Genomic DNA, 13,923 nt, shown 5'->3' on the forward strand with positions numbered 1-13,923 from the left:
TATAGAGAATTAGTTTTCCCTGAAGTATTTTTTACCACCTTAATTTCCAACAGTGATTTTGGCCACTTTCCCTGTGGAATGACTGTGGTTCCTACATCTTCACTTGTTGCTTTGCATTATAAAATGTGAATATTTTGTATAGAGACCAATGGGTGGCTTTACTGCATTATAAAGCCTATATCACCTCTGGGGAACTGGTCCCATGGGCAATGGTTTTAGGGTGGAGCAAAGGCACAGCAACAATGCACAGAGACCCTATGCACAGAAACTCCTCCCAATGGTTGGTCCCAGATTTGGCAAGCTCATTGGAAGAAACCAGAAGATGGCAAATACCAGGTATAACATTTAGGATTTCCCTTTGAACTTGTAATTAAGACACGTTGTTGGGGAAGAGACTTGTCCTTTGTTGTTTATACTAAACATGTAACATTATAACATACATTAAATTCTGCTCTTGAAATTCAATTCCATCAGTTTCAGTGGAATCAAATGTCAGTAGTGGAGTTCCATGTGTGCATATTACCATAGCATGGATTCAGACCGTTCACCAGAATGCAAGTTTCTAAACCCAGGGATTCTACTCTAATGTCCTCTATGCTAAAACTGATCTGGAAGTGAAAATGGGCAAGGGATTTGATACGGGACTGGGATTGGAGTGGGTTTCTAACCAATTAAACGGCACTCAGATAGCACAGGGGCACCCTGGTGTTACAGAAATTAACTTGGTCCATTTGTAATCCCAAAGCATTCATTTTTTTGCATTCTAGATCCTTTCAACTTCATTCCAAATCTGAAGGAGGAAACTTTAATCCTCTTATAAAATGACGGCATAGCCTTAATGCAAGTTACAACATAGAGCCCATATTAAAGCAGTGAATAAAGAGTGCAGAACACAGTGTAATTGAAGAAGGCTCTTCGGTAAACTTCTCTGTTATGTGCTCCATATTCACGCATCCCATTTGGCACCCCTTCCCATCTCTGTCATCTTACTGAATGCATCTGTTACAAAACACGATGAGTGGCATTGATGCATTGTAAAATAATGTATTGATTTGAAGGTGCAATGAAGGCAGAGGAAATCGATTCACGTTTGTATTTACTGTATATATTATGAATAAAGAATATTTTTGAAGTTTAAAAAAAAGTCTGCCTGAAACTGACCAGTATTCCACAGCAAGGGGGTGTTGACTGAAACCAAGTGCTGGGTTCCACTAAAGCAATTGGAACATATCCCCGAATCACAAAAAATGGAGTAGATTAAGTCTAAATGCAGTACAAACCCCAACGTGAGAGGTTTTACACCACCTGCTGTCTTGCTGCAAAGATTTGCTCAGTAGTTCCATGACTTTAAGTGTTGAGGTTCCAATAGACAGGACCAAACAATGGCAAAGCTAATCTAGCACATAGTGAGCTCTGTTATAAACCAAGGTGGGTTATCGAATTTAAAACAGAGGTTGTCATTGGAATACAGAAAGCTTCCATGAAATTTTACTGAGCTGGGTCAGTTTGACATCACACAACAGTATGGATGCCCCTAGTCAGGAAGCTGGGTGGTTCTTGAGCAACTCTCCAGTCCTTTTGGCCATTGTTAGAGCTGTACCTTCAGCTTTTTATATATCAAAATATTCATGCAGAAATCATGTGTATAATATTTGTGCAGAAATCATGTGTATAATACAAATTATTCAAGTCAACATTTTCATCAGAAGTCATGTTTTTCCCATTTCTTAGCCGATAACTTGCTAATTGCTATATACATTTATTGAGCAAATAGTTCATAGGGTTTTGACACAGATCTCAACTAAAAGATGAACTCTTGATCTCACAATTTACCTCATCATGGCCCTTGCACTTTATTTGTTTACCTGCACTGCACCGTCTCTGTAACTGTGACACTATATTCTGCATTCTGTTTTCCTTTTTACGACCTCATGTAATTATGCACAGAATGATCTGCTTGGATGGCACACAACCAAAAGCTTTTCACTGTATCTTGGTACATGTCACAATAATAAACTCAACTAAAACTAATCTCCATGCAATGGCGGGAGGAACCTGATCAGTAGTCCTTCCCCAGAGAGCCCTTGCATGGTCTTCACCCAGCGTCAGCATGTGTCCCAGCACCAAGTCCTGGCCTTTGAACATGCCAGTTTGCAACACTTGGTCATGGACAACACCCCCCGCTGTGGAACACCAGTGAGTTTCTGACAGACTTCTTTAACTTCAAAAATATACTTTATTCATTATATATCCAGTAAATACAATCATGACTCATCTTTCTCTACATTATTGTACCATCAAATCAATAGATTATTTTTCAATGTGTCAACACCACTCATGTTTCCTCCTTAAACAATGCACAAGTGTTTGAGAGTCACTTACACAGGGCCAGCCTCTTAGTGTCCAGTGGTGGCAGGATCCTAGACTCTGGTCCTTCCCCACAGAACCTTTGTGGGTGGCTGCACTGAGCTTCAGTGCGTCCTTCAGCACGTATTCCTGCACCTTGGAATAACCAGCTTTGGCCCAAAGCTCTGAATTCCTTCCCCAAACACCTCCATCATTCTCTCTTCCTGACATCTGTCCTAAGAGCTTTACTTTCACCAAGTTACTGTCTTGTGAAGTACCTTGGAAGGTGGTTCTACATTGAAGTTACAGAGCAAATGCTAACAATATTGGTTTCATGCCTCCAGTACTCATAGTATTTTGACGTGACTTGTAAATAGAGTATTATTTTTGATTACGTGGTTCTTTATTGACAGAGCTAAGAGATGCGTTCAAAGAATTTGATAAGGACAAGGATGGTTTCATTGGCTGCAAAGATCTGGGCAACTGTATGCGGACAATGGGCTACATGCCAACTGAGATGGAGCTGATTGAACTCTCCCAGCAAATTAACATGAACTGTGAGTTTGCACTCAATGGCAACCTAATCAGATGTGTTACATTGAATGTAGAAACCTGAAGCACCACAATCGTCTCCCTTTGACACCAATTGGAGGATCTACCACGGTTCTGTTTGCTGCGGTCTGCTTGGACCACATACTAAGTTAAGCAAAAATGCTCATGGCATTGCATGTGTGGCATGCAGGTGACGGAGTAGCACAGTGTTACAACATTCTGGACCAGCCACCAGGATTGTGTGCACAATCACTGCAGTGCCTTAGGAGCAGCTGCCCCAAGTGAATGGCAGGTACTAACATGCTGATGCCAGGCACATTGACGGTAGCAGGAATTCCCTCTATGCCAGTAGGGTTTTCAGTTGGGTTGTTACTTGGCTGGTCTTTCTGGCCAGCAAAGTCAAGAGTAGGGCTATCACAAAGTTATGACCTGCCCCTCTGAATGCAACAATAACATTACTTACTTGTGGAGCAGGAACCCAGGTACCAACATCTCTTGAATGCTAAGGGCAGGGTTCCTGGGTACAGACCATTTGTTGCTGGGAATACAGACAACAAGCTGGATCCTCCTTGTTTCAATCGAATCCCCTTTTGTTTTGCAACCTTTCACCATTTAGATAATGTTGGTTTTTATCTGCAAAATCACCATTTTCACATTTTCTCCCATTATATAACATTTGCCAGATCTTAGTTCATTTACTTAGCCTATCTATATCCCTTTGTATCCTCTTCACAATTTATTTTCCTAGCTTTGTGTTGTTAGCAATTCCAGCAAACAAATCTTTGATCCCTTCCTCCAAGACACAAGAGATTCTGCAGATGCTGGAATCTGGAGCAACACACACAGTCTCGACCCGAAACGTCAACTGCTTATTTCCCTCCACTGATGCTGCCTGACCTGCTGAGTTCCTCCAGCATTTTGTGTGTGTTGATCCCTTCCTCCAAACCATTTATGTAAATGGTAAAAAGTTGAGGCCCCAGCACCAATCTCAGTGGCACACCACTGGTGATATCTTGCCAACCAGATGAAGACCCATTTCTGCCTACTCTTTGCTGCCTGTTAGCCAGCCAATCATCTGTCCACTCCAGTATGTTACCTCCCACACCATTAGCTGTAATTTTCTGCAATAATCTTCTGGAAATCTAAGGACTGGACATCCACCATTTCCCTTTTATCCACAGCACATGTTACTACTTAAAAAACTCCAATAAATTGGTCAAACATGATTCCCCATTCTCAAACCCGCATTAACTTTATCTGATCACCTTGGAATTTCCATAACGTCTTTAAATATAGCTTTTAATATTTTCCCATTGACAATGTTGAATTGCTTTCTGTCCCCTTCCCTTTTTGAATAATGGAGTTACACTATTTTCCTGTCTCAAATCAAGGGAATTTTGGAAAATTAAAACCAACATATCAACTATCCCACTAGCCACTTCTTTTCAGCCTGTAGGATGACATCCAACAGGACCCAGACACTTGTCAGTCCACATCTCCAGTGGTTTGCCTAGTACCATTTCCCTGGATATTGTAATTTTTCCAAGTTCCTCCCTTCCTTCCAATTCCCAATTTACAGCTATTTCTGGGATGTTGTGCACATTCTCTATTGTGAAGACTGATACAAAATGCCTGTTTAATTCATTTGCCATCTCCTTGTTTTCTATTATTAATTCCCAGACTTGTTTCCATTTGGTCCAGTGTTGACTTTGTTAACTCTTTTCTGTTTAAAATATTGTTAGAAATTCTTATTACCTGCTGTATTTCTGCCCAGACTGAAAATGGAGTGAATGAAAAGGATGGAAATCACCCCTATAATTCACAGTGGATGTTGGTTGATGATGGATTGATGTGTCAGTGTGAGAACCTTTGTCTAGGATATGAATATATTTGTTATCCTGTTTAACTTAAGCAGATTGCAACCTTCATTAAAATAGCAGTTAATGGAATGACCCACAATGGCATTGAATATTTAATCACTAACGTCTGCAAAATAATTTCTGGGACCCAGTATTATTGCTTGAGCATTCTCAGGATGAATGTATTTGAAGTAAGATTGTCACCGGGCCTCTTGTTTCTGTGTGTTTTATTTTCAGTGGGTGGTCACGTTGATTTTGATGACTTTCTGGAATTGATGGGACCCAAGCTTTTGGCGGAAACAGCTGACATGATCGGAGTGAAAGAGCTACGGGATGCTTTCAAGGAGGTGACCATTTCAACAACTGTTAAATAAGCATGGCTGGCATTTCCATAGGGCTTTCTCCAATCTCCTGCAGTAACTTCAAAATCAGGGTAAAGGCCTTCACATTTCCCTGGGGATTCCAACAAGGTTCTGCCAGGAAATCTGGTGAACCCCCACGTAAATTTCAAGACCTGGCTTGGTTTCACATCCTGTCTCTCCAATTCCTCTAGAGTAAGGATGTAATGCTGAGGCCTTATAAGGCATTGGTCAGACCACACATTTGGAGTATTGTGAGCAGGTTTGGGCCCTATATCTAAGGAAGGCTGTGCTGACGTTGGAGAGCGTCCAGGGTAGGTTTACGAGAATGATCCTAGGGATGAAAGGATTAACATATGAAGAGTGTTTGATGGGCTTATACCTGCTGGAGTTTAGAAGGATGGGGAGGGATCTCATTGAAACCTACCAAATATTGAAAGGCCTGGATAGAGTGGACATGGAGAGGATGTTTCCAGTAGTGGGAGAGTCGAGGACCAGAGGGCACAGCCTCACAATAGAAGGACGTCCCTTTACAACTGAGATGAGGAGGAATGAGGGTGGTGGATCTGTGGAATTCATTGCCACAGATGGCTGTGGAGGCCAAGTCATTGGGTATATTTAAAGTGGAGGTTGATAGGTTCTTGATTAATAAGGGTGTCAAAAGTTACGGGGAGAAGGCAGGAGAATGGGGTTGAGAGGGAAAAATAAATCAGCCATGATCGAATGGCGGAGTAGACTGGATGGGCTGAATGGCCTAATTCTGCACCAATGTCTTATGGTCACCGGGAATAGAATAGGTTATCCCAGTAGGGTTAGATAGATCATAAAAATGGCAAAGGCAGTTGGGCTGAATGATGGGTTGGTGTGTGTCATTTTTTGCATAATTCTAATTTCTATATAATATAAACTTATCTTGGAATATCCGGCCATGTTGAGCAGTTCAAAACACAATAACACTCTGAGATGGCAGAGGTGAGGAGCCAGAGTGGGCTGAATGGCCTTTTCTCATTTTCTGAAATGGGAAGCTTTAGGCACATTTCAGAGAGTGGGGGGGGAGGTGTGTGGATTGACCGGCTGACCAATTTTACCTCAGTGATTGAGAGGGTGTAGGCCTTGTTCAGCACTTGCCAGGTTGAGTTCTTTCTCCAGGTTTGAGTGATCTGGGTTTACCAGGGGTGCAAGGACAGCAGGTTGGTGCCAACTGCGAGGGGAAAATCTTGGCTAGGATTCCCGATGCTGATGGAATAGAGAGAATGTGTATGAAAGGTGTGAGGGTGAGTCCAGGATTAACCTTCATGTATAAAATGTTTGCCAGCTCTCACTATCTTTAGCTCATACTTGTGGACAAAGCCATGTTCTGGGATAAATGAGGTAGGATTTAAGGAGGAGAGGGAGGGAGAAGGGAAGAGCCGCTTATAGAGGGAATTACAGAGCTTATGGCCTAGGCAGCTGAAAGCAATGCCAGCAATGTCCTAGTCATACAGCACAGAAACAGATACTTCAGATCACTGTCCATCAACCACCCATTTACACTTGACCTAAACTAATCCCCATTAATTCTCCCCACATTGCCATCAACTCCTCCAGATTCTTCCACTCACCTACATGATTTGTAATGTGGCTGGAAACCATAGCACCCAAAGGCAACCCACGTAGTCACAGGGAGAAAGTGCCGACTCCACACAGACAACACCGGAGGTCAGGATTGAACCCAGGTCGCTGGAGCTGTGAGACCAATGATCGAGTGACCAAGACCAGAGTTCTGGCTCGGTCTAGCACAGATATCTCGGGTGGTTGTGGGGTGGAGAAGGTCATAGAGGTAAGAAGAGTGACACCATGGAGGGTTGAAAACAAGGATGTTGAATAGCTGATATTGTTAAGGAATTCTCAAGATCTCCACACATCCTGAAGTGGCAACTGGCAGCAGAGCACTTTCAAGTACAGACGTTGTAGTGATGTAGGAATGATGGCGGAAAGTTTTCCCACAACACATTCCCATCTTCAGTAATGTGATGATGACCAGATCATCTGTTGTAGATTGAGAAATCAATAAAGCTGGTAATAAGGGTGCACAGGAGTTTGCTAAGGGCTTATTTTAAAGGCAACATCTCCCACAGTGCAGCACTTCCTCGGTACAGCAGAACCAGCCATTTTATAGACTCAAACGTCAGGAGTTGAACTCGAACTCAGGATGTTGTGACTGACAAGTGTGCTACCAGCTGACCCACGCCGCAGAGAGAAAATAAGAAACAAATGCATTCCTGGTGTGATATGTTGAAGTACCTGCAAAAGGAAAGCCAGGTAATGCGGGTGAGACCCACTATGCTGGGGAGCGCTGAGGGAAGTAGTACGGAGGCATTTAAGGGAAAGCTGAACAAACACATGAGGGAGAAGTGATTGGATGTTGATAATTGAGGAGGAGTGAGTTGGAGATTTGCATGATGCATAAACCTAGCAGGATGTAGATGGGCTGAATGGCATATTACGTACTTCATGTTTTGTTTCACTCTGCTGTACACTGAGACTGAGTCCGATCCCTTCAATGCAGTTTGACACAAATGGAGATGGGGAGATCAGCACAACAGAACTTCGTGAAGCCATGAAGAAATTACTCGGCCAACAGATTGGACACCGGGACATTGAAGAAATACTGAAAGATGTTGATTTGAATGGTGATGGACGTGTTGACTTTGAAGGTAAGAAGCAGCCTGAAGAACCCAGTGGGGCTGAGCACCATATCCAAAGCACAGTGCACATACTGGGACAAAATGAGCTGAAAGCCAACCACTACTTCACCAGCCCAATGTTCATTCCATCCTCGCCTCCCCCCACATCCTTCAATTTCCGAGGCCGTCCCACGTGGGTAATCTGTGCAGTGGATGCTGATCCACTCTCACCTGTCCCCTCCCCACTATTTCATGTACTGAGTCTTGGAGACATAACTAATGAGAAAAAGTTCAAGTGCAAGGCTTCCTTTAAATTCAACATGAACTGATGCTTATTCAAGCTTATTTTAACTCACTGTGACAAAGTTTATTAATAGATGTCATAGAAGTCTCAATTGCATTTGTCAGTTTGCTTATTTTTGGACTGATTTAGCCAATTTGCTAGTGTGTGAGGAATATTCATCTTAGCTCTCGAAAGAAGAGATTGCAGCTAAAATTTTAGCACCGCAACCTCATACATGACATGCTCTGAACCAAGTGCTTACCGTTACTGGACTTCAAAAATTGCATTGATTGATGTATCTTAATTTTATCAAACAAGAGCACACACTGGCGCTTAAATTGGTGACTAAGTTGGGAACAGAAGGGCATTTTGAGCAGCTGAATTTTTGTGGAATGAAACTGATTCCAGTGAGTTAACACTCCTGAATGATGCCATGAGTCCCCCAGTGACTCTCCATTCCCGTGGAAAGTCAGCCTGAGTTGTGAAACTGATTGGCCGTTCATTCTGACTGCTTCATCGGCGCCAGAGTTGAGAAGTGTACTAAACTAAAGGGGATGCAAGTGTATGTAACCATTTCTGATGCTTCTGTTCAAAAGCTCATGCAGGGAGTTGCAACATGTTAAGGTGCATTCTCAGAGAGGCCATCTTTCAGTAAAGCTGTTACACTGAGAAATGTCCTTGCAAGGGGATGTGAAAAAGCCTACAATGTTGTTTGAGAGAGAATATGGGACTTCTCTGGGGTGTCCTGGGAAATTCATTCACCCTGGAGAAAGTTATCCATCATCACACTGGTCCCTAACTATTCACACACTGTGTTCACACACTCTACACTCACACACACTAAACACACATCACCAACTCACACATGCCACAATCTCACTCAACGTTCATCATACACACTGCACTGTCATACATTAGACACCACATTTATGCACTACTCCCACACTTTTACACACACACGACAATTGCACGTACTGCACTCATTCACCACACTTTTGCACACTGCAGTCTCTCACACACCACCATTAACTTACACGCACCATGCTGTACACTGAGTTCACATATATCAAGTCATACTCCGCACTAGCGTGTGTGCCAGACTCACATACAATATATGTAATGACACACCACACACCACTGTCCCCACACAAACCATACTCCTGCACCACCCAACTCTCATGCACCACATTTACATAGCCCACAGTGAGGGGCTGGTGAGGGAACAGGGTGGGGTGAGGGATCTTTGGTCAGTTTAGTAGTCAAGCCAGTTTAATGTCTCTCTTCAGCATGTTAATCAAGTTTTAAAGAGGTCGGAACTGAAGCTTAGGTTGAGCACCTCAAATCATATTCCTCACTTAACACTATTCTTCAAACCTTTACCTTGGCAGAGTTTGTCCGGATGATGTCTCGCTGACTAGGAAAAAACACTTTCTGGACCAAGATGGCAAATAGCCACCAAATTACACAAACTGATGCAGTGTCTCCACGCTGTTCTTGAGACTATTAAACAGACTTGCTGGCTAAGGAGCAAAACCTTTTCTGTTCCAAACTACTGAAGAAATACCAAGTGTCCATCATGCTGGGGCATTGCATTACAAACTGAAACTCTTTCTACTCTCATGCTGCCTGGATTTCACATTAAACATCGTCCCAGAATCATATACAAGTGATTCCCCACCAAGGATTGTACATATAAACGTGGTGGTGAGATTATTCTTTAAGTGTGCAGTGCTCAAAATAAAATCACTAACATAATTGACAGGTGAAATGTAAAGTTGTAACAAGCTGTTTATAGTTCATCAGTCTTTTATGAGGCTTTACAGGACTTAGCCTTCAGCTAAACAGAATATCAGGGATAAGAATTGTTTTGTGTCTGTACTAATCACACTGACGCATTTCTATTTAATTTGTCTCTGTGAGGTTAATGCGACATTCAAACACATGAGTTGATAGTTCCATTGAAATACCAGAGACGGGAAATTAATGCATTCTCGCATTAACCAAAGTCCTAAAATAGCTTCAGAGAGGAAATGAGACCTCCAGCTGCTGGTAGGTTTTGTGGTGGTAGGTTGAGCTATGAAATCCCAGGATATCATGCTTGTAAACGCAATGGAGATGCTTCACAACTGTCCCCATTACTTTGCACTAGAGAGAACCAGTGACATTTTCTTCATGGTTTGAATTGGATTGAACTCTCCCATCCATTTCCAGTGATGATCTGGAGTGCATGGCCTAAAAAAGCATCGGAAACAGATTCGGTCATAAATTTCAGAAGACAGTTGAAGAGGTAAACTTTGCAAGGGTGCACAGAAAAAGTACAGTTGTGAGACAACTAAGAGTTGGCTAATTCATTCAAAGAGCCAACACAAGCATGATGGCCTCCTGTGCTCTGTAATTCTATTCTGTTTTATATTGATGAAGGTGAGAGATGTTAACACCAGAATTCTTTCTCTGCTTCATGCACCAACCTGCCTTAGATTGCTGCATACACGGCTGTGGTGAAACCGGATTGAAATGCTCAAGAATATCTTTTCAACTCTTCACAGTCTGGTTATTCTCAGTCTCTCTGCTGCTGCTGTGGGTTGAACACATTAATAAGGGTGACATCAAAGGTTCTTCTTGGACAGGATGAAGCTGCTGTATAAATAACAATCCTGCCAGATTGCATGCACCCTCGTTCCTATAACATTGAGGGAGAACTTTCTTTTAACTGACTTTGGTCATCTCCCTCAGAAAGAGACAATGAGTGACTCGTGATCAGGGAATTAATGAATTGTCTGCAATGATCAAACATTTAAGTGGTGTTCAAAAGTATGATGGAAGAAGAGGCCTTTCTTTGTTCTGCATTTACTTTATGCTTGTAATCACAACCTCAGTGTCACAGTTGCTGTAACAGTGAGGGGTGGGAATTCATTCTTACTGTGTGGTTCTGGCTTCTGAAATGTGGTCCCATTGTAGAAAGTGGAGCTGAATTTTACAAGTTGAGTATGATGCACTAACATCACCGTACTGCACATGTGGCACACGCAACTGAGGCTTTTGTGGCCTTAAGGATTCAAGGGAGTTCTCAATATTGGAATGTCAACTTTAGCTTTAGAAGCTGGCCTGTGAGTTGCTCCTCATCCCTCTGAGGTTGGCAGTGTAGGCTGTTCCATGTGAAGACATTTCAAAGGAGACACAATAGATCACTTTTTGAAAGTACCTCACCTAGACATCTTTCTCCACCTGACTGGAGCAGAACAGGTCAGGAATACCTTAACTATTTGAAGTGAACAACAGTTCCATTGCTGCCCAGGTTGAGATAAGCTGATATGGCACTAACCAGGAATCCAACTACAATCTCCTCAATCCATATGGTTTACCATTGGCACAGGTCAGTCCCCAAACTGCTAGGAGGCAGAACCTTCAGAACCAATTTCAAAATAACCAGTTGCCAGAAACAAAGTGGTTACCTTTAACCCAACCTCTGGAGGGAGGGAGAATGATGAGGAATATGGAGGACAAATTTGGGTGGTCGGTTTGATCCCAGGTGTTCCCTGCTCGACAGGTTAGATTAAAATTTTGGAAGTACTAATGAGACCAGGATGTACACCATGAATGGTTGGGTCTTATGGAGAATTATGGAACAGAGGGACCTCGGAGGACAAGTCCATAGGTTCTTGACCGTGGCAATGCAGGTAGACAATGTGGTTAGGAAGGCATATAGGATACTGGCTTTCATTAGTTGGGGCATTGAATATCGAAGTAGGGAGGTTATGCTCCAACACCTCGGTCAGATCTCAGCTGGAGTATTGCATGCAGTTCTGGTCACCAAGGATGTGATAGTCCTGGAGAAGGTGCAGAGGAGATTCACCAGGGTGTTGCCTGGGATGGAGCAGATCAGTTATGAGGAGAGACTGGAGAAGCTAAGTCTATTCTCTTTGGAGCAGAGGAGGTTAAGAGGGGGCATAATTGAGGTATATAGAGTTTTACAGCATGAAAACAGGCCCTTCAGCACAACTCGTCCATGCCAACTATGTTGCCCAGTGAGGTAGTTCCATCTGCCTGTGTTTGGCCCATAGCCCTCTAAGTGTCTCCTATCGACAAACTTAAATAGATGGCTTTTAAACGTTGCTAATGTGCCTGCCTCGACCACTATTTCTGGCAGTTCATTCGAAATATGCACCACCCTTTGTGTAAAGAAGCTGTCCCGATGTCCCTTTTAAATGTCTCACCTCTGATCTTAAACCTATGGCCTCTTGTTTAAAGCACCCCCTCCATGGGAAAAAGACTACGTGCTTTCACCCTGTCTATGCCCCTCATGATCTTACATACCTCTATCAGGTCACCCCTTAATCTCCTACATTCAAGTGAATAAAGCCCTAGTCTATGCAGCCTTTCCTTGTAACTCAGGCCCCCAAGTCCACGCAACATCCTGGTAAATCTTTTCTGCACTCTTTCTAGTTTAATAATACCTCTTCTATAACGGTGACCAAAGCTGCACACAATACTCCAAGTGAGGCCTCACCAACGTCTTATATAACTGCAACAGAGTTTCCCAGCTCCTATACTCAGTGCACCAACCAATGAAGGCCAGCGTGCCATCCTCTCTCTTCACCATCCTATCTAACTGAGACGCTGCTTTCAGCGAACTAAGCACCTGTGGTCCTAGATTCCTCTGTTTCGTAACTCTCCCCGGGCCCTACCATTCACTGTACAAGTCCTACCCTGATTTGATCTCCCAAAATGCAATACCTCACGTTTATCTGGATTGAAAGCCATTTGCCAATCCTCAGCCCACATACCCGCTGATCAAGATCTCCCATTAATTTTTTTTTATAACCTTCTACACTGTCTACAACACCAGCTATTTTAGTGTCATCCACAAACTTACTAACCATGCCTTGTACATTTACATTCAAATCGTTTATATAAAATTGAGGAGTGTAAATAGGTAAACTGCAGGAAATCTATCTCCATATCAGAGGTAGATAAAACTAGAGGACGTGGGTCCCTCTCATATACCCTCTGAATCTCTTCTACCTTACCTGAAACCTTCTTCACCCAGAGAGTGGTAAGTAACTGGAATGTACTGCCTGAGGGAGTGGTTAAAGTTGGGGTGCTAACAGCAGTTAGGAAGAGTCTAAATGAGCACTTGAATCACTTCGGCGTAGAGGGTTATGGACCAAGTGATGGGGTTAATATGGAAGGGTGCCCACTGGTCAGTCTGGACGAGTTGGGTGAATGGCCTGTTTCCCAGCTTTATGATTCTATGAAAGTAACTCCAATGATAGTAACTCCATGAAAGTAACTCCAATGATTTTACCAGGATGCTGCCTGGTTTAGAGAATATGCATTATGAGGAGAGACTAAGGGAGCTACTCTTTAAGGGCTTTACTCTTTGGAGAGAAGGAGGGTGAGAGGAGACATGATAGAGGTGTACAAAATATTGAGAGGAATAGATACAGTGGACAGCCAGCGCCTCTTTCCCAGGGCACCAATGCTCAATACAAGAGGACATGGCTTTAAAGTAATGAGTGGGAAGTTCAAGGGAGATATCAGAGGAAGGTTTTTTACCCAGAGAGTGGTTGGGGCATGGAATGCGCTGCCTGGGGCGGTGGTGGAGGCAGGTATATTGGTCAAATTCAAGAGATTGCTTGATAAGCATATGGAGGAATTTAAAATAGAGGGATATGTGGGAGGAAGGGGTTAGATAGTCTTAGGTGAGGTTTAAAGGTTGGCACAACATTGTGGGCTGAAGGGCCTGTATTATGTTGTACTGTTCTATGGTTCTATGGATAGTAGAGCCAATAATTGAAGGGAAAGGCTTTACAATGACAATTTACACAGATTTTGGCTAGTGAGCAGCTGTTGTGATG

At 42.9% G+C, this 13,923-nt stretch overlaps 1 protein-coding gene across 5 annotated transcripts in view; it reads left to right on the forward strand.

Annotated features, from left to right (window-relative positions):
* Window positions 1-10,398, forward strand: part of LOC127579391 (calcium-binding protein 1-like) — an 85,950-nt gene extending 75,552 nt beyond the window's left edge. For all 5 annotated transcript variants that reach the window (XM_052032155.1, XM_052032156.1, XM_052032159.1 and 2 more), the window contains 4 exons: window positions 2,760-2,903; window positions 4,995-5,104; window positions 7,665-7,812; window positions 9,454-10,398. In XM_052032155.1, coding sequence (XP_051888115.1) covers window positions 2,760-2,903; window positions 4,995-5,104; window positions 7,665-7,812; window positions 9,454-9,479 — 428 coding nt within the window. In that variant the 3' untranslated portion in view covers window positions 9,480-10,398. The remainder of the gene's footprint in view (window positions 1-2,759; window positions 2,904-4,994; window positions 5,105-7,664; window positions 7,813-9,453) is intronic.
* Window positions 10,399-13,923: the final 3,525 nt, after the last annotated feature.

Source organism: Pristis pectinata, chromosome 17 (genome assembly GCF_009764475.1).
Source record: "Pristis pectinata isolate sPriPec2 chromosome 17, sPriPec2.1.pri, whole genome shotgun sequence".
Taxonomy (NCBI): Eukaryota; Metazoa; Chordata; class Chondrichthyes; order Rhinopristiformes; family Pristidae; genus Pristis; species Pristis pectinata.